Here is a 19,269-nt window from a genome sequence, read left to right on the forward strand (position 1 = left end):
AGAAAGTCACTCTGTGTGCATCTCACAACAGTTCCTATATGACAGAATATCCTAATTGAAGATAGTTAACTCCACATCAGCAACATAAATTCATCAATTAACCATTCAGAGACATCATGTTGCATTCTACATGTTGGACTTCTTCTTGAGTCTCTTCATCTTTGTCTGACTCCGTTTTAACATTAAAGGCAGAACAGTTTCTGTCATTTTAGTGTGTCTGTGTGAGGTAATCGCTCTGCTAACACACAAGAGCTCTTGAAACCCCGCCCTCTGCAGCAGCTCATTTGCATTTAAAGGGCCAGGCACAAAACGGTGCCTGCTAAAACTTCACACACACACTCTGGGGACATCAGAGATTTATTTTACATCTTGTGAAAATGGCATTTTACCACCCCTTTAAGCTATGTGTTTCTATCAGTTCATTGTCTGTTCTCATAACATTATACTGGATGTTTTGTTCGTGTTTTTAGTGTTAGTTTTCTGACTATTTTTTTTAGAGTTTGTATTTAATAAATATAAAAAAAAGCTCTTTATTTTGTTTTATTTGCTACCAAACGTGAAAAAAAATAAAAATGTTTTGTTTTATTTGCAACCACGTGTGAAAACTAACTATAAGTAACTTTGCAAGTATGTCAACTTATTCTACTAACCCTAACACATAATCATAAAGTAACAGCTACGAACAGTCTCCTAATACTCCAATGAGAGTTAGGTGAAATGTAGTTAGAGTTACTTATAGTTAGTTAGGTCTAAATTGGACCAACAAAATAAAGTATAACAACACTTTATTTTACTGTGTCCTAGTACACATTTCACATACTTACTATAGTAATAACAGTACATTTTATGCATACATACACCAAACCCTTGTAGTAACGTGTCTGGGTCAGACAGGTCAATTTAGCTCAAAAGGAATTATTAATTAATTTATAGGGAATCTTAAAAGAATCACTTAAACGGCCGAGCAAATGACTCGTCCAGCGTTCATTTGAACGGGCCGTAACTATCAGCTCTAAAACGTACATAAATATCCAAACTATTGTGAAACACTATATATAAGCAAGGTAACTTAGATCAGCAGTTTAAGACATTAAATTCACAAGCACATAACACAAGAACAATTATCTTTAACATACAAAGAAGACTTTATTGATTTTTCTAACACATAAAAATAATATCTAACACAGTCAGGTGCACACACACATTCATACGAGTTGCAGAAAGAAAGAGAGAGAGGAAAGAATGAGTTTTAAGAGTGAGATGATGAAATCTCAAGTTTCTATATGCATTTATAAGACATGACCTGAACGAACCATCAATCATTAATTTAACCCTTCTATCGTTTCTTAGGCGGGGTTATTAAATGTTATATCAAAGCGCCAGTTCAGTTAAGAGTCTGGAGGCTACTTGCTTGTCTTTGCGTTCCTTTGGGAATTCTTTTTGTCGGCGTAAAAGCGTGTTTCCCGGGTTCCTTGACTGGCTGGCGGTCTCCTCGTGCCTGGATAGCTGTCTTGGGCGGCCAATCACATGGTGTTTTGGAGATGGATGAAAGTCTTTGAAGTTGGAAAGCTGGCTTTGCAGTCGAATCGTTTAAACGAAACTTTGCAGCAAAACTTAACTTAGAACCAAGACTATCAACGTAAAATAAAATAAAGCTAAGAAACAGAAAGAAGTGAGACGATAGTTGTTAGATGGCTTGAATGAAGCTGTTTAACCCATGTTCTTCTGATCTTGATTTTGGGTTCTTTTGTCTGCTGGTCTACATAGTTACTCGTCTGTCCGGTTACTAGTCATGGTTTCTCCATGACTTCTGTAAATCTGTCCTAGCGAACAAATTCACAATCTAAACCTCAACCCAACTAAAAACAAAAACCCACTGCTTTGTTCGGGTGCTAAGATTTTAAACTCAGCTCTTTGTCCCGCCTCTTGGATGAGTTCTGACCAATTAGGCACTGTCTTTATTTTAGAGTTGGCATTCTCTTCACCTCTCATCGTAAATCATGCGTTATCTGTGATCTCTTTACTCTCCGGCTTTAGCAGAGTACAAAAGTATACAGTTTAGACATGATTCCTATTATAAGAACACAACACATTTTACACAGATTTCAATCAAGACATCTTCTGAATTAAGAACATATGATCGTATTGATAGGAATAAAGACACACTTTCATTCAAACATCTAATAGTTATAACAGTTACATGACTTGTATGTGATCTAAGTATAATAGACGCATACAGAGGTGGTAAATACAATATAGGATTATGTAGTTGAACAATGTTTGATTAGAAGTCCGTCAATAATTGTTTTGGGATGATTTATGTATTTTTATATGTGAAGTCTCAGTCTCTGTGGTTTTAAGAGATTTCAACCATGGGGTCATTCAGAGGAGGATGTCTGTTTTCAATCTTCTGTCTTGGGATCGAACAACCTCTGCCGTTATCTTGGTGGGTTCTGAGCCGTGCCATCTCTGAACCAATCAGTCTTTTCCAAACTATCAAACGTTGATGACTTTCTCCTTTAGTTGGACACATCTCTTTGAAGCTTTAGAACTGGCTGGATCCAGTCCATTTATGGCCCGAGATTAGACTGGTGTTTTGGTGGTCTGGAATGTTGAGTTTTGTGTGAAATTATGTTTGAACGAATCACCTGGAAGATTCATTTGTGTTTGGTTCACGCTCAATTCCTACACCCTAAACCAAACCTTCATCTTTACCCTAACCCTATAGTAAGTACATGTTGTTAATTAATATTACAGAATTTATAGTTGCAAATCTTAAAATAATGTGTAACCATATGTAACAAGGTTAAATGTTATGGGAAGAAGGAGGCGGGAACCGGCGAACATTCAACACTTCCTGTCCACAGGCCTGTTCCTCTCTCGATCTTCACAGTTGTCGCTCCTCCTTTTATGCTTCCGATCATCCGTGAGAGATACGACACCGGTGCGTCTCACAGGTGCCGTTCAACATTAATCACACCACCGGCCTCGCCCCGCTCTCTCACGTCCCTCAACCTCGTCCTGCTCGCCATATAAAAAATCTTGTTCCATTTCCCACAACACACTGCCATCTGGTCCTCCACCAGCTTCTCCGCGGTGCCTGGCGGTGGCGCTGGATAGCCCTTGGTGGACGGCTCGACACTCCTCCGCCGCCTGGTGGACGGTGACTGCTCCTCCGTGTTCAGGCAGTTGGCAGGAGTCCTCCCTGCTGCTCCCCGTCATGGCAGATGGCAGCAGGCTCCGGCCCACAGCGAACGGCGGCGACTCCCTCACGGACGGCAGCTGCCCCTCCAGCACCCAGGTGTCCGGCAGCGAGCTCGACCATCCCCTCGGCAACTCACTTCAGCGCACCGCCTCGAGCGTCCATGGTGGACTCTGTCCACCATGCTCGATGGTACCGCGGATTCCCCACAGCGGCAAGGACTCTTTGATAGCGCATTCCTCCTTCTTCCCGGGTTTCGGCACCAGTGTAATGAGGTAAAATGTTATGGGAAGAAGGAGGCGGGAACCGGCGAACATTCAACACCTTTAATAAAAAAATAAAAAAAGTATAAGCCAGCAGCCCCTCACGGATGACTGCTGGCCACACAAAACAGAAAAAAAACACAAGTTCAGGCCTGTTCCTCTCTCGATCTTCACAGTATTCGCTCCTCCTTTTATGCTTCCGCTCCTCCGTGAGAGATACGAGGCCGGTGCGTCTCACAGGTGTTGTTCATCATTAATCATGCCAACCAAGCCCAGATTACCCAATGGGCATTATGGGCACGTTCCCAGGGGCCCATGCACACTTGGGGCCCGAGTGAGGGGAAGATCATTTTTTATTTTTTTCCGATAGTGCGTATATTTGCACTAAGTGCCTGTCTATTTAGCAAAAAGACGCCCCCCACTTAAATACCTACAGTGGCATAGGTCGTAGGGCGTGAGGTGCTTGAAAGTAGCTTTTGACGCTTTCGACCTGAGTTCGAATCCGCCTTTTACCAAACTCTCTCTTTTCCCTTTTCCCAACACATATGAGATGTAAAGTGTATAGCCTAACATAAAGGTCTCTAGCGTTATATTTTGCCAACAAACTAAAATTGAAATCGTGATATGGCTTTGTGCCTTTATAAAACTTTACTGCTACAAGATATTGTGCCCAGGGGCCTCTGAATTCTTAATCCGGCCCTGTCGCCACCGGATTAAGAATTCAGAGGCCCCTGGGCACAATATCTTGTAGCAGTAAAGTTTTATAAAGGCACAAAGCCATATCACGATTTCAATTTTAGTTTGTTGCGCTGTTCTCTCACGTCCCTCGACCTCGTCCTGCTTGCCACACCATAATTTTTGTATCGTATATTTAGTGTCCTTTTTTTCTTAAGTCTACTTAGTTATGCTGAGTTGTATCCATTAATAAGAAAGAATAAATAAAAAATTTAAAGAACCTAAGAATGAAAAACTACTGTCTAAAGATTCTTATCTAGTGGAAGTCCAGTGGCCCAGTCAGATAAAAATTAATCTTCAGGTCTTGGTTTGATTATCTCTGTCAAAACTTTCTAGATTCTTTTTGATTTATTTATCCAGAAGCAGCTTTGCCTTCAGGCTGGATTTTGCTCTCTATGTGGGACACTAAACATCTGGAAGTATTTAAGGGATTCAGCAAGATTAATATTGGTGGGACCAATCAATCAAGCATTTGTACAAGGGATACTGCAGCACACAATGTGAGATATGCTTTACATCTGTTCATCAAGACAGTTATTTTCCTATGTTCAGGCCCTCTTCTACATAATTCCCAGAGGTGTAGATGAACATCAACAGCTATTCAGTGCCCCTCTAATGTATTTATGAGACTTATAAAGATAGCTACTGTCACGGTTGTGGTGCGGGTTGAAGAAGAGACTTGAGTCAAAAAGGCTCCAATACAAACATTTCCTAATAAATTCTTCCAAACAGGTACAAACAGGCAGACGGGGTTGACGGGCAGAAGTTTAAAACGCACATAAATCAAAGTAACATAAACAAGAACCTACAAGGACTGACCGAACTGAAGCAAACTAAATCCAAGCACAAATCAAACATAACAAGGTGATCACAGGTGACACGGATGATGAAGACGAGGAACAGATGAGTAATTGAGGGAATGGGTTCAGGTGTGGAGACAAAGAGGGAAGTGTAGTGTAGACGAAGACAGACTGGTGCAGACGATGACTGTGAAATAACTCCCCCCTCCCGGTAGGTGTGACCTCACGCCGTGAGACATCGACAGGGGTGGGGGGTGGGCGCCCCGAAGGCTGATTAGGGTATGGCAGGAAGCCTCCAGGGTGGAGCAGGCGGCCAGGGCGGAGAAGGATGAGCAGGCTGCCAGGGTGGAGCAGGATGAGCAGGTGGCTAGGGCGAAGACGACCCTTCGGGCGGCCATGGCGGAGAGGACCTTTCAGGTGGCCGTGACGGTGAGGACCCTTCGGGTGGCCATGGTGGTGAGGACCCTTCGGGTGGCCATTGCGGAGACGACGGAGGGAGGAGCTATGGAGGAGGCTGACAGGCAGAGGCGGAAGATCTGAGAAGTGGCAGTGGTCTCTAACTGGGCTGACGTGACGAGAACAGTCTCTGGCTGGGCAGGCGAGACGTGAACAGTCTCTGGCTGGGCAGACGAGATGAGAACAGTCTCTGGCTGGGCATAAGAGACATGAACAGTCTGCGGTGAAGGCTCTGGGCTGGACGGGACCAGCGGTTAGGGCTCTGGCCTGGACGGGACCAGCGGTGAGGGCTCTGGGCTGGACGGGACCAGCGGTGAGGGCTCTGGGCTGGACGGGACCAGCGGTGAGGGCTCTGGGCTGGATGGGACCAGCGGTGAGGGCTCTGGGCTGGATGGGACCAGCGGTGAGGGCTCTGGGCTGGATGGGACCAGCGGTGAGGGCTCTGGGCTGGACGGTCTCGGCGGGACGAAACTCTGGCTGGATGGCTGTGACGCGAGGAACCCCTGGGGCTGGCTGTGTCCCGGATCGAGGCTCGATACTCTCCAGACACCGGATGACGGTCGCCCTCCAGTCTAGTCCGGTGGTGTCTGGGAGGTCTATTGCTTGGTTGAACGTAGCCCCGATCCAGAACAATGTGCACAGGACCTTGTCGTTTAGGTCGCTGGTTCAGACCGCCCAGGGCGAAAGACAATAGGCTTTGGCTCTACTGAGCCAGGACGATTATCTTGAACCCATCGTCCATCTTGGGCGGTCGGTTCTTCTGTCACGGTTGTGGTGCGGGTTGAAGAAGAGACTTGAGTAAAAAAGGCTCCAATACAAACATTTCCTAATAAATTCATTCCTATTAAAAATAAAACCGTAACATAAACAAGAACCGACAAGGACTGACCAACTGAAGCAAACTAAATATAAGCACAAATCAAACATAACAAGGTGATCACAGGTGACACGGATGATGAAGACGAGGAACAGGTGGGTAATTGAGGGAGTGAGTTCAGGTGTGGAGACAAGGAAGATTCTGGGAAGTGCAGTGCAGACGAAGACAGACTGGTGCAGACGATGACTGTAACAGCTACCACATTAATTGGACAATTGTTGAATGGCTTCCAGATTAAATTTCTTGGCATGGTAGAAAATGTTTTTGACAGTGATTACCCAACATTTTTACAAATCTGTTTATAAATTATGTTAGTTTGTTGAATGTTACTTAAAAATTGAATTTGATATATGTATCTTTTCCACAAAAATCCTACAAACTCTTCTGTTTGTTTATTGCATAAAACTTTGTTTGATTTATGTTGAATTAAAGCTTGTGATAACTTTATGTTTAGTTTGTGCTGATGAATTTGATAGTTTATGAGATATGAGCTTTTGGGATTCCATATGCTGTATGCCTGCCAAAAGTGTTGATAAAGAGGTGGTTGGGTTCCTTATCATGCGGTTGTATTTATAGAATAGAAACCCTTTTCCCTAGTTATGAACATTAAAATTGAAGATTAGATCTCATCACTTTACTATTGCAGAATAAGCACAAAAGCCCTGGTTTCATTGTCACCAGCATACGGTTTTGCATGCTGGGACCAGCATGGGACACTGGTTTGCTAGATCCTAGCATGGGATGCTGGTTTGCTGGTCTCCAGCATGCTGGTTGCTGGTTTTCTGATCCCAAGCGTGGGAAGCAGGTGTCTTTTGAGTGCTGGTATCATCCCAGCAAGACCACAACAACAACAAAACAAACATATGTATTACATATTACATTTCTTAATTTTGCTCATAGTTAAATAAAGACTAAAACAATTTTCCAATTAATTCAAATATAAATTATTTATCAAAGAAAAACACCTTTTGCAGGTTACATGTTTACTTGTACATCACAGCAAAATCCTCAGTGTTAAAGAAACACTGCTCAGTTTTCATATTGTCCTGATCTATAGAGCGTAAAAGTAACACTGAAGCAGTCTTGCAATTAGTGAGAAAAAGTAGATTCACTCTACCAAAAACGATTGAGCATTAGTGATGACACCAGCAAGTTAACAAGCAGAATCTCTTAAGATAAGAGGAACAACATGAACAAAAAAAGAGATGAGATGAGCAGACACACAACTACAACCGACTTACAGCCACACAGCCTTAGATATCTCCAAAAAATCCAAAAACAGCATTACCATGTTCACTTATTACAAACCAGTTTGGCTTTATTTATTTCATATGGTACAAAATGTACACCATTCTGGTGATGAATGTTCTCTTTAGTTGGGCACTTGGTCCTTGACATTGGTTAAATTAAATATTTCAGCTATTGTTGAAAGTGCATCCTATCACTATTGTCTACAATATTTCATGCTTCTTTTTGGAATCAATGACTGACAGCTTGATTTTGACACAACGGGAGTTCCTAAATAAGCATGAAAGTCTTTAAAAACAACTTTCAACAACAATTCTTCAAGTTATCAACTTATCAAGTTGTTATTAAGTGTACCATTTAAAGTGCATTTCTCATTACCTCAGTTATTGAACAAACTGCTTATGATTAAGGTTTTATTTGGCATTCTTTTTTGTTTGCATATTTTTTTGGTTTGTTTTGCAATGGACACAAGCTCTTTTTAACTGATTTGTGTACTGATTCTTTGAAGCAGGAGACAAATCTTTTGATCCTTTCAAACGTTTTACCAGTTTGATTTTAGAACTAAACTAGCCCATATTAAACATACCTGAACCAGGTTAATGCATGCTAATTGACTTGGTCGGTCTCCCAGTCTTTCAGGTTACTACAGTCTTCCAGACTCTCATCAGTTATATGCTTTGGGACATGCTAAACAGAATACCTTGACAACATGTTTATTACTAAGTACCTTGTCCACAAAACTATTATAGAAAGGGAACTTTGACCAAGTTCGGAACAATGTGCTTTACATTTCCACAATGCGTTGAGAATTTTTATGTCTTGATTGCATGGAAATAGATCCGAGCAAGACTTAAATTGTAAAGGACTGGCCCTAACCCATTTCGGTAAAGGGGATTCAGCTCTTCCAAAAGTTTTCTAACTTTTTAATGTGATATTCTTAAGGGACTTCAATACTCCAATCACTGAGTTGGCCATGATAACTCATCTGCAGTTCACAAAGCATCAGCATGACAAAGCATTTAGAATGTGGACTACTTCATCATACTGCTATAGTGAAGCCTGTGTTCTTGTAAGTTAGCCTCTCCAAGTAAGGTTTGTACAAGTCATTGTGTCCATCCTGTTCTGCACTTAATCATGGTCTACAATAATCAGTTCTGCTTGATATCCTAGAGCAATGTTTCCAAACTTGACATGTTTTGGATATCTCCCTAATCAAACACACCTGATTGAACTCATCTCATTTGTAGAGACTCCAAGACTTGACATGGGTGTGTCAGATAAGACAGACATCCAAAATGTGTACAGCTAGGAGGCTTCCAGGAACAGGGTTGGGAAACACTGTCCTTTAAATTTGCAACTTAATCTTCCATCACACGGATAGGCTTTGAGAAATCTCCTGCACCCTGGTGAATACTCCTGTTGGACAGGTTCTTTAAGGGGTTTCTTCATAGTTAATGTTTTCCTCTGACTACCACGTTGTTGATTTTCTTTGGTCACTGAATGCTTGCATTTCTCAGAAGTTTACCAAACAGCTGGTCTTGCCTGGACTATTGTTTTGACTACCTCTTTAGTTTAAGTTTTCTAATTTCTCAGTTTTGTTGACCCTATTTTGGTCCTCATGTCTGATTTCAGGTTCCAAGAACCAATTTCAAAGCAAAGCTAGACATTGACAGCTATCTAAAACATATAATAATGATCCAGACAAACACACTTGTCTAATAAGAAACAGATGCAAGTACCACAGTCCAAATATTTTTGGCAACTTTACTTGGTAGGAACTCTGAGGAAATTATGCAGTTTTTTCTAAATACATTACTAAATATAAGATAAAAAATAATAAAATCAAGCCTGACATATTATGTCATACCTATGAAAATTCAAATCAATAAAAAATTTTTTAAAAGAGTTCAAGTATTGATTTTAAGTTATTTGATTTAGTTTTCTCCCTTCCCACAGCTGGTTTAAGGAGAAGTTTCCGGCTGAGCCGGAAGGACAACAATAGTCAACAGATGAGGCAGAAGATGGGTAAAGGACATGCCATTATCCATTTACCAATATATCAGGAGGTTCTGCCTCACCAGAGAAACCTTGAAGAGCCGTACCGCCTTGTGATTATAACTGGTAAGAAATATTCTTGCTTAAAGAAATAGTTAATCAAAAAACTTAATGTTTTTAGACTTCAAAAAGGTACCATTGTGAAAAGTAGCATAATATTTTGATGAAAACCTGTCCAAAAGACTCAGCAAAAAAATTGGCATCTTTCATCATTGGTTGTCTTCCCCACCAGTGAGCTGTGAACCAGAACATTCTGATTTGTGAGGAAATCGTTCTTACCATATTTGTGAAATCGATCAATCAGATAATTAAAAAATAAGATCAGATTTGGTGAATCATTTACAAATCGGACGTTGCTACATCTCTCATGAACGCTAATGAAGGAGAGCTGGGGAGTATGTAAAGATTTTAACTTAAATTTCACACAAAGCTATATTTGAGAAGGCTTGAAATAGAGCGTAAAAGTCAAATGGGACACTTTTACGATACTTTTTTGATTCTTTTGTGTCTTTTTGAAGCTTGACAGCTTCAGTTGCTGTTCGTTGTAATGGCATGCAATTTTCATGCATATAATATTCTAGTATGTTATTCTTTTGTGCTCTTCAGAAGAACAAAATGCGCACAAGTTTGGAACAATGAGGGTGATTTCATATATATATATATATATATATATATATAGACCTTATGCACCAGAGAAACGAGGGCGCCGCCATCTTTAGAATATTGTCTTTGAACTACTGTTTTTGCATTCGCTCTGTATATTTCTATGGCATCGCTGTCCAGGAGTAATTAGCTGGCGAAGTTGATTTACTTATTGTAGAGTTAACAAAAGTTATCATGAGCATTGTAATGTTTATCATAAGTATTGTAAAGCATATGTCTTAACAAATGGACCTTGGAAATTTTTTAAACGAGACGTTCATTCATAACTACGCAAGATCGCTGTGAAAATACAGAACCGGAAGTTAAAAGACAACGAGCTCAGCGCTGAAAAGGGGCGTGGCTACATAAGGTCTATATCAGGGATGGGCAACTCCGGTCCTCGAGGGCCGCTGTCCTGCAGAGTTTAGCTCCAACCCTAATTAAACACACCTGAACAAGCTAATCAATGTTTTCAGGATTACTAAAAAATAATTTTTGTCAGGGTTGGAGCTAAACTCTGCAGGACAGTGGCCCTCGAGGACCGGAGTTGCCCATCCCTGGTCTATATGTTCTTATTCTTATTTTGGGGTGAACTATTGCTTTAATAACACTCTTTCCTGTTGTATTGGTGAAATATACTTCAATCCTGAAGTATTGTGAAAGATACTGTAGAGAAAGAGCAAGTCTGGAAGGTTAAATTAACATATGGATGTATCTGTTTTCATTGTACTGCCTGGACATAGACCTGGGTCTGCAAAATGTTCACCTCAAAGTCATTTTCCAAAGGCAGACTCCAAATTAACCAACAGAATATGTGCTTATTATCTAAACATGAAAGCCCTTCATACAGCTGGAGCCACACACTATTTTTGTATGTCATTTGAGTTCCCTGTTGCCACAGTCCATCAGTTAGATGAGTTAAGAGTTTAGAAAATGGCCATAATCAAAAGTTGACATTACATTAAGCATGAAATCCAGAGCTATCTGGAGTTTAATAAAATGGGAGTTCAGCTTCTCTGTTGCTGAGGATCTATAAATATTCTGAATTGAATGGCGTCTTGGCAGGTAGAATTTCTATTGTCATAAAAGTAGTAACTGTATGCCTAAAACGTCATCATTTCTCTGGTGTTTGCATAATTACCAATGCATGATATTCTACTTAGAAATTCGATGAGGCGTGTGAGATCATTCAGACTTTTTCACTTTTTTATCCACTGCTGAATAAAAAATGTGTCCCTGTTGTAAATTTAGAGCATTAATTATTCAATATATCAGGGGTGAGAACAGCTGTTGGCAAGGTGTTGGTGAATGCAGACTTCTTTCCTAAACAAACAACAGAAAACGTACAGGAGCACTGTGAACTCTCTCCCAGTATTGAAGGACTTCAAGTGAGCCGTGACAAGTCTGGCCAAAGAGCCAATGTGTTCAAGGACTGCGTTGATTTATTTCAAAGACGTTAAATCATCTCAGCAAAGTCAGAACTTGGGTTCCCTTTCAGTCGCTCATGTTCGACATAGTCGACGTGTCGACTGATTGGGATCACGCTTAGGGAGCCTGTCATCTTCGAGTATTGTAAAAATGAGCCAATGCACATTGGCGTGCGAGAATTGTATCACGCGCTCAGCCCTGCAGCGCAGGTACACGGAAGTGGATGCACGCACCAGTTGTCTTTCGCTTCGGAGCCGATCGGTGTCGATGTCTCTCAAGAGCGTTTTACTATACAACAAGTGAGTGTGTCGGTGTTCTTCTGGAAGACCTCTTTCAGTGCTGGTGTTTCTACAGTGTGAGTGCAGCGGTTATCGCAAGCTTCTGAGCTCTCAACTGCTGTTTTAACAGCATAAAATTTCTGTGTTAGTGTTTGTTGTCGGTGGTTAGAGGGTGAAGAAGTGAGTGCTTCACTGTTTCAGTTCACTGTTACTGTGTTGCCACGGTCATTCCCCTGTGTGCTCCGGCACTGTTGACGGGTCCCAATTCCTGAAAGAGCAAAACGGGTACGTTTGCGTCTTTCTCAAGATGCCATTCTATCCATGCTTTCCTGGGTGCGGTAGGGCTCTGTCCCCCTCTGACGGTCACAATGGCTGCTTCACGTGTTTGGGCTTACAGCACACTGAAGCAGTTCTTGTGGATGACTCATGTTCTCACTGCGGGAGTATTACCATCTCAGTGTTGAGATCGAGACTCGCCTTCGTTCGTGAAGGTGGAGTCCCCACTCCCATGCCCCGCTCTAGTGTTTCTTCTGTGCCAACTTCCCAGAAGAAGGCTAAAGTGGGATGGGTGATCTGAGGATCACAGTGAGGGGTAATCCGCTCAGCAAAGCCCCATGGATCCCTCACTCCTCTTTCGCACCGCAGCCAGTGGAGCTCCCCGATGAGCATGCTGGTCCCTCTTTAGAGGACCGACCAGCCGTTTCGTTTGGGGCCGGGACAGGATGTCCATTGCAGCATCGGAGGGTGAGCTGGGCTCTGGAGATGATGACTCGGCTGCGCTACCTTCTCTTGGAAAGTTCGAGTTGGGCTTGAGTGGAACCCTCCACCGTGTCCCGAACCGTCTTGGTTGGATGATTGGTTTCTCGGGGCGGGGCGGGCCAGGCTGGTTCTCATACCATTCTTCCCTGAAGTGCATAAGGAGCTGACGAGGGCATGGACTGCACTTTTCTCTGCCAGAAACCGCCTAAGTAGCTCCTCCCCCTCACTACCCTTGATGGGGGAGCAGCGAAGGGTTATGAGGCTATCCCTGCAGTGGAGTGGTCTGTCGCGATGCAACTGTTTCCGGCGACCGCTACCTTGTGAAAGGGGGATCTGGCAGGCATGAGGGATGCGGACAAGGTTCGGTTCCTGGACTCCCCCATTTCACAGGATGGGTTGTTTCGGCGACGCGGTAGAGAGCTTCGCCCAACAGTTCTCTGCCGCCCAGAAGCAGATGGAGGCCATCCGGCACATCCTGCCCCGGCGGCCCGCTGCTGCCTCCACCCGTCCGCCAGGTGCAGATCCTCCACCTGCTCATCGCAGAGGACGTCCGTCTGTCGCCGCCTCCGCTCCTGCTGGACCGCCACAGCAGCATTTACTAGGCCTCAGTGTGAAGCCAGCCACAGGCAGCCCACCCAGCCTGCTCCAGGCGCTGCCAAGCCAGGTGGCAAGCTTCAGCGTAAGAGCTCCTGAGCGGGCCATTCAGGGATGGAGGGAAAAGCTCTTGGAGTTGGTCACCAATCCACTCCCTCCCCCCGGAGGAGGGCTGGGTGGAGTTCTTTGTTTTTGGTGTGTCTGTTTGGACGCTGGCTACCAAAAAAGCGGTGCAAGCAGCACCCACATTTTCAAAGAAAGAGACATTTTCTGGTGTGTGACCCTGTAAAGCCTTGCACCCATCAGCCCCCTCTTGTATCGCCAGCCAGCAGTTGGATGCGTTCGAGGACCCTGTCACGATTCAACCTGTGTTAGGCTGGGTCCATATGTTGTGATTCCTATGGTGATCCTATATGTGTATTCTTCCACGGTACAGCTCCCTGCGGCGAGCCCGTGTCTTCCCTTGGCAGAGCCCGCTCTGCCGTCACTGACTGGTTTATCCCCCCTATTATAGGCTGGAGCCACCCCAGTGACATTACATATGTTGTACTTCCCAGTAATCCGCCCAGTCCATATGTATATCCTCCACATGTTACCTCCCTACGAGCAGGAAGTGGCTTCCGCAGCGTATTCCTTTCCAACAAAAGAGTGGTGGAACAGCAGTGACTTCCCTGGCCTAAGCCCTGTCCCATCTCCACCTCAAATAATGCGGGGGGATCAGAAGGCTTTTGTCTAGGCACTAGAAGGTGGCAGCACTGGTGGTGTTTTAATTGGGACCCCAATCAGTCAACTGAGCGACTGAAAGGGAACGTCTCGGTTACGTATGTAACCCTCGTTCCTTGAAGGAGGGAACGGAGACGTAGTCCCGTCTCCACTATTGCTGGACCACCACTGACTACGGGCTACGCTTGGCTCCTCAGCGAAAACTAACTGGTGCATGCATCCACTTCCTTGTTTATACTTGCGCTGCGGGGCGGAGCGTGTGATGCAATTCTCGCACGCCAATGTGCATTGGCTCGTTTTTACAATACTCGAAGATGACAGGCTCCCTCAGCGTGATCCCAATCAGTCGACTACATCTCCGTTCCCTCCTTCAGGGAACGTGGGTTAGATACGTAACCGAGACGTTGTCTACCATTGAGTTATGTTGGATTCAGGCAATGAGAATTTGGGCCAGTGACATGACATGTATTATTTATATAAATTTTATGTAGTTCATACATTATTTATTTTATTTATGTTAATATTTTGTTCTATATATTAATTTATTGAAAATACATTCAAATGTAATTGATACATACATAATAATAAATTTGTAATTTATAAGGACATACAATTTTACATATCTCTTTTATAATATTTTTAATTACTTTTTAGTATGCATTTTGATATAGTTTTTGGGGAATAAAATGTCAGGGTCATGTGACTATCCTGGAATCATAATGAAGAAAAGATATATTTTATAATAAATAAATTAAAATAAAATTTTATTTTTATTTATTATTCTATATTTTATATATTTTAATTTAATTTATTTTATTTTATTTTAAAAACTTTTGTCTAACAGACGCAGACCCTTGACATCAAGGTCATAAAGTATCTTAAAATATTAGATAATTTGATTTTGTGACAAAGCATGGTTAGTTCAGGTTGTAAAATAACATGTGATTCCCCCCAACAAACTTTGATATTTATAAATGAATAATTCATGATATTTGTTTAAAAAAAATCCTGTGCATGTGTACAAACTCTTTTTTTTTTCTAAACTAGATTCTTTATCATGAACTTTCTAATATGTAATTTTTTTTTATTTTGCATATGAGACAAACAAGACAATAGTTTGAGCCCACCAAAGCAGTTTGCTCAACTCTAATGAGCAGGTTGTTGCAAAAATGACTAGTTTCACGTGTAATGTATGTAATTCTCATGAGTTTATATTGGCCATGGATACAGAACGTTAACGTCTAATTTGACTAACTCAGTGATCGCTGCTTGCCTAGTAATGCCATATAGAACTATAACTTAAAAGACATCCTGTAATGAAAATATACTGTATCTTCCTTAATGTGTTTGTTCAACTGACCACAGACATAGCTTGCAAATATTTCGAAGACCATCAACCCACAGGTTTGTTTGCAAGATGAGCACTGGTGGATGATGACTACGAGGGCAGGCAGAAAGCTCACTTGAGGTCAAACAAGATGGTTTAATATTTTCATATTCAACTTCAATGCGATTCTGTTCTCTCCTCTTACTCTGTGAAAATCGTTTGCTGTGAAGTACAATACTGTGCCAAACGTGAAGGGAATTGGCATTTCATGCATTATCAGAATTGCAGGAATTTCACTCCTGAATCACATCGAGAAGGCCAATTGCAGCCAGTGTAGCGATTGCATACATACTTTGATTTCTTGAGACCAAAAGACCATCCTGTCTGTTTGCGGTTGGCAGACATTGGCTTTTAGTCTCTCTTGAGTGGGCACCAGACAGATTCTTCATTTTCACTACAGTAATATGGTTTTACCTTCTGGGGATGCTCAGGCCAGAGCAGAGACTGGATCTGTGTTTTGGAATGGGTGCGAGTAGCGGGAGCCACAGGTTGAAATCAATACAGCATTACCCCATCATCCTCATATGCGTCCCAGTGATGGAAAAAGCAGATGCCTGTCGGAATAATGGGCCACTTCATGGCCCAGACAGTCCATTTAAATACAGTACATGTCCGCCTACAAACAAGGACTTCACTGAAGTTGTTCATGTACCACTCAACCAGCCAAGTCTGCAGTCTTTTATATTGGGCTCAAGATAAAAGAGAAATATTTGAACAGGGATCATAAGTGCTGAAGTGTGATGAAAATGTATACTGGTGATTTAGATAAGCTTGTGTTCATATTGAATGAATTATTCAGTGAATGCTGACTGCTGCATTATTGCTTTCTCATTGTTGATTAATTGGTTAGTGATAAACTGCTGGTGTGTGTATGTGTGTTGAACAGGGCCTGTTGGGGTTGGTGTGAACGAGTTAAAGAGAAGACTTCTACTCTCTGACCCAGAACACTTCAGTGTACCTGTGCCATGTGAGTTCATATAACATTTGTGCAATAAATCAACCTGATAGGATTTATCTCTTTCAAACAATCAATAAGACCTGTGTGTGTAAACCTCTTTAGAGCTGCTTTAAGTATAGTTCAGTTTAAGGGAAACTGTTACAAGCCAAACTATAAGCTACTCATAATTTAAAGTACTTAAATAACAGCAGATACATTATCGAGAGAATGAGATGAGACCACTCATTGAAAAATGTATGGGAATAATATAGAGGGAATAAAAACAGGGCTAAATAAAATCGCCTTTTTTAAAAGATGCACAGCCTGCTTGTTTACTCTTAACATGCTTGTGCATTAGCTGGACCAGCCTGAAAATCGTAGCTTATAACTTAATTTGTGCTGAAGAAGCACATTTATGACGTCATTGTTGTTAGATTTTAATGCTTATAGGAAACACATTAGTTTTCGTAAGCTCAGTTTCATCAAGTAGCAGCTGTTAACCCCTGGAGAAAGACTGCACAATAGTTACTGGCTCCGTCCCAATTGGAACCCTGAACACCTGCATTATTCCTACGAGTCCGCACTTCTGTGACGTAACACCGCTTTGACTAGTGCATTGAGGGCGCATATCGACCGCAAAGGGGGCACTCGTGAGCATCCTTCTGAAACCTAAAATGACAATTGGCACAAAAGACTACAAGACTATGGGCCCTATCATATACCCGATGCAATGCAGCGGCAGGCGCGAATCAAGTGTCTTCTGCTAGATTCAGCCCGATGCAGTTATCATTTTACATCCTGCACCACGTTGTTTAAATAGCAACTGAATTGTTTGAGGCAACTGAAATAGACTGCTACTTTTTTAAGTGGAAAAACTGACCGCTTCTCCAGAGAGGAAACGGATCTGCTCGTGTGCGAGGTTAAAGCGCGCAAGCAGATCCGTTTCCTCTCTGGAGAAGCATTCAGTTATTCCGCTTGTAAATTCCGCCATGTAAATAGTGAATCCGCCATTGCGCCAGCACAACTGGCTTTTAAAGGGAATGGGAAATTACACTTTGATTGTTTTTTTGTATATAACGCCCAAAACACACCCATTACTCATTAAGAGAATAGGGGCAACACTTTTAGACCATGTGCTGTGCACTCCGACCAATTTTTCTTGTCGTTAAACTAGCAAAAGTGAATTCAGAGATGCGCTAAGTGCACTTGCGCCGTGCGCTTTAGACCATGCGCTTAGATCAGTAAAATAGGGCCCTATAAGTGCACATGAAATGTCTCATTTTGAACAGGGCCACTGTTGCTCCCCTTAGTTTTGTAGTTTGGAGTAAAATGTTGGTTTTGTTTACAAAGCACCAACACAGAACAGCATTGGCGTCCATTTGCCCCAGGTGTACTGCAAAGTTTCGAAAGAACATGGGAGACAGTTTCTGCAGGAGGTGAGCAGACATGAGATACGCAATTATCTCTCTGCCTTCAGTGCGTCAGTCTCACTTGTCATGAAAGTAAGTGAGCACAAACTCAACTTGACAAAATCGTACTTCATCTAAGGTTTACGTTCACATAAATCGCACCTCAGACTACCTTTTTAGGAGGCTTTCACACCGTCAGTTTAGTTTGAAATAGAGCATGGAATCATGGAAAAATTTGCAATGTGAAAGCTGTCCCAAGAACGCTCATGTTGTGCAGTCAGAGCAGCAAACGAATAGCTTACAATCAGCGGTCTCCTTAAAAGATATTACCATTTATTCTGCTGCCAAACAGTACTAGTGTGCAAGAACCCTCGTTTGTTTACATACCTGTTTCCCCCCAAGTGAATTGACTTGGCTTTAGGGAGTTTTCACACTGGGCACGTTTGCTGTGGTTTGATTCTGAGTGTGATTGTACCAGGACTTTCTGCTACTTGCAAGCTCTTTTGAGGAGACAGCTGATTGTGAGACATTCAGTTGCTGTTCTGATTGCACTAACTATGCAAGATTACACTGCTATGCTCATTCTTGCTTATATCCAAGGTAAGGTGCATGTGCATGTTACTATACTTCCTGAACAATTGCGGACCCAAGTTCACATTCATGTAAATTGCACCAGTTCCTTTGCCACCGAAATCAGACCACCAGCTAGTCTCGGGTGCAGGTACTTAAATGAATTCATCAAATGTTTATTTAGTAGGTAAATCGTTCATTTACAAGTAAATTGATAAAGGTACACTGAATGGCACATATAATGCTGCCTCCAAGCAAGCAAACAGACAAAGAACAATCAAGAACAGCCCTGTTTCTTAAAAGCAAAACTATTGCCTTGATTCCACACTCTTGTAAATGTTCATGAATAATCTGTAGGCAGACCTTCAAAATGTTCCACACTGAGGCCTAAAGCTGTGTTAGACTGCCAGAGTGGAGATGAGAACAGAACCAGATTTTCACTGCCACTCTGGGTGTCCAACAGCGATGTGGACAGGGGGCAATAGAGCGATGAAAGAACAGGATAATCACAGCCACTAACCGCTAGACTGTCTATGCAGTAATCGAGGGAACGGTGTGACTTTTTCTCCTTATTCTGGAAAAAGGCCATCTTTCTGCCTTAGGTTGGCGCTTGTCATGCCTGTTTCTCCCCGCTGGAAGCTCAAACTAGCAGCTTTCCACATTTCTGACTGTGCTCCAAGCTTCCGAACTGTAGCAAAACAGGGTTAGGGTCTAACTTTGTCTGACACGTACATTTATTTGATTTATGACACTTGAGTAGTGAGTGCCAAAATCGATCGTCAAGATGGTGGCAGTGACTTAGGATCAATATGACCGTCACAGCTAATGACAACCACAACAGCTGTGATCAATAGTTCAGAGGAATAAAAGGTTTTAACAGACTCCTGCTGGCCCCTAAATGTGCAA

The 19,269-nt window shown here is 42.4% G+C and overlaps 1 protein-coding gene across 5 annotated transcripts in view; it reads left to right on the plus strand.

The window, feature by feature from the left end:
- Positions 1–19,269, plus strand: part of mpp7b (MAGUK p55 scaffold protein 7b) — a 73,541-nt gene that overhangs the window by 43,650 nt on the left and 10,622 nt on the right. For 4 of the 5 annotated variants that reach the window (XM_077198129.1, XM_077198037.1, XM_077198299.1 and 1 more), the window contains 2 exons: positions 9,538–9,702; positions 16,334–16,414. In XM_077198129.1, coding sequence (XP_077054244.1) covers positions 9,538–9,702; positions 16,334–16,414 — 246 coding nt within the window. The remainder of the gene's footprint in view (positions 1–9,537; positions 9,703–16,333; positions 16,415–19,269) is intronic. The other variant, XM_077198383.1, reaches the window with a different exon arrangement.

Source organism: Siphateles boraxobius, unplaced genomic scaffold, assembly GCF_051911475.1.
Source record: "Siphateles boraxobius isolate OS27281-9 unplaced genomic scaffold, OSU_SipBor_1 1, whole genome shotgun sequence".
Lineage (NCBI taxonomy): Eukaryota > Metazoa > Chordata > Actinopteri > Cypriniformes > Leuciscidae > Siphateles > Siphateles boraxobius.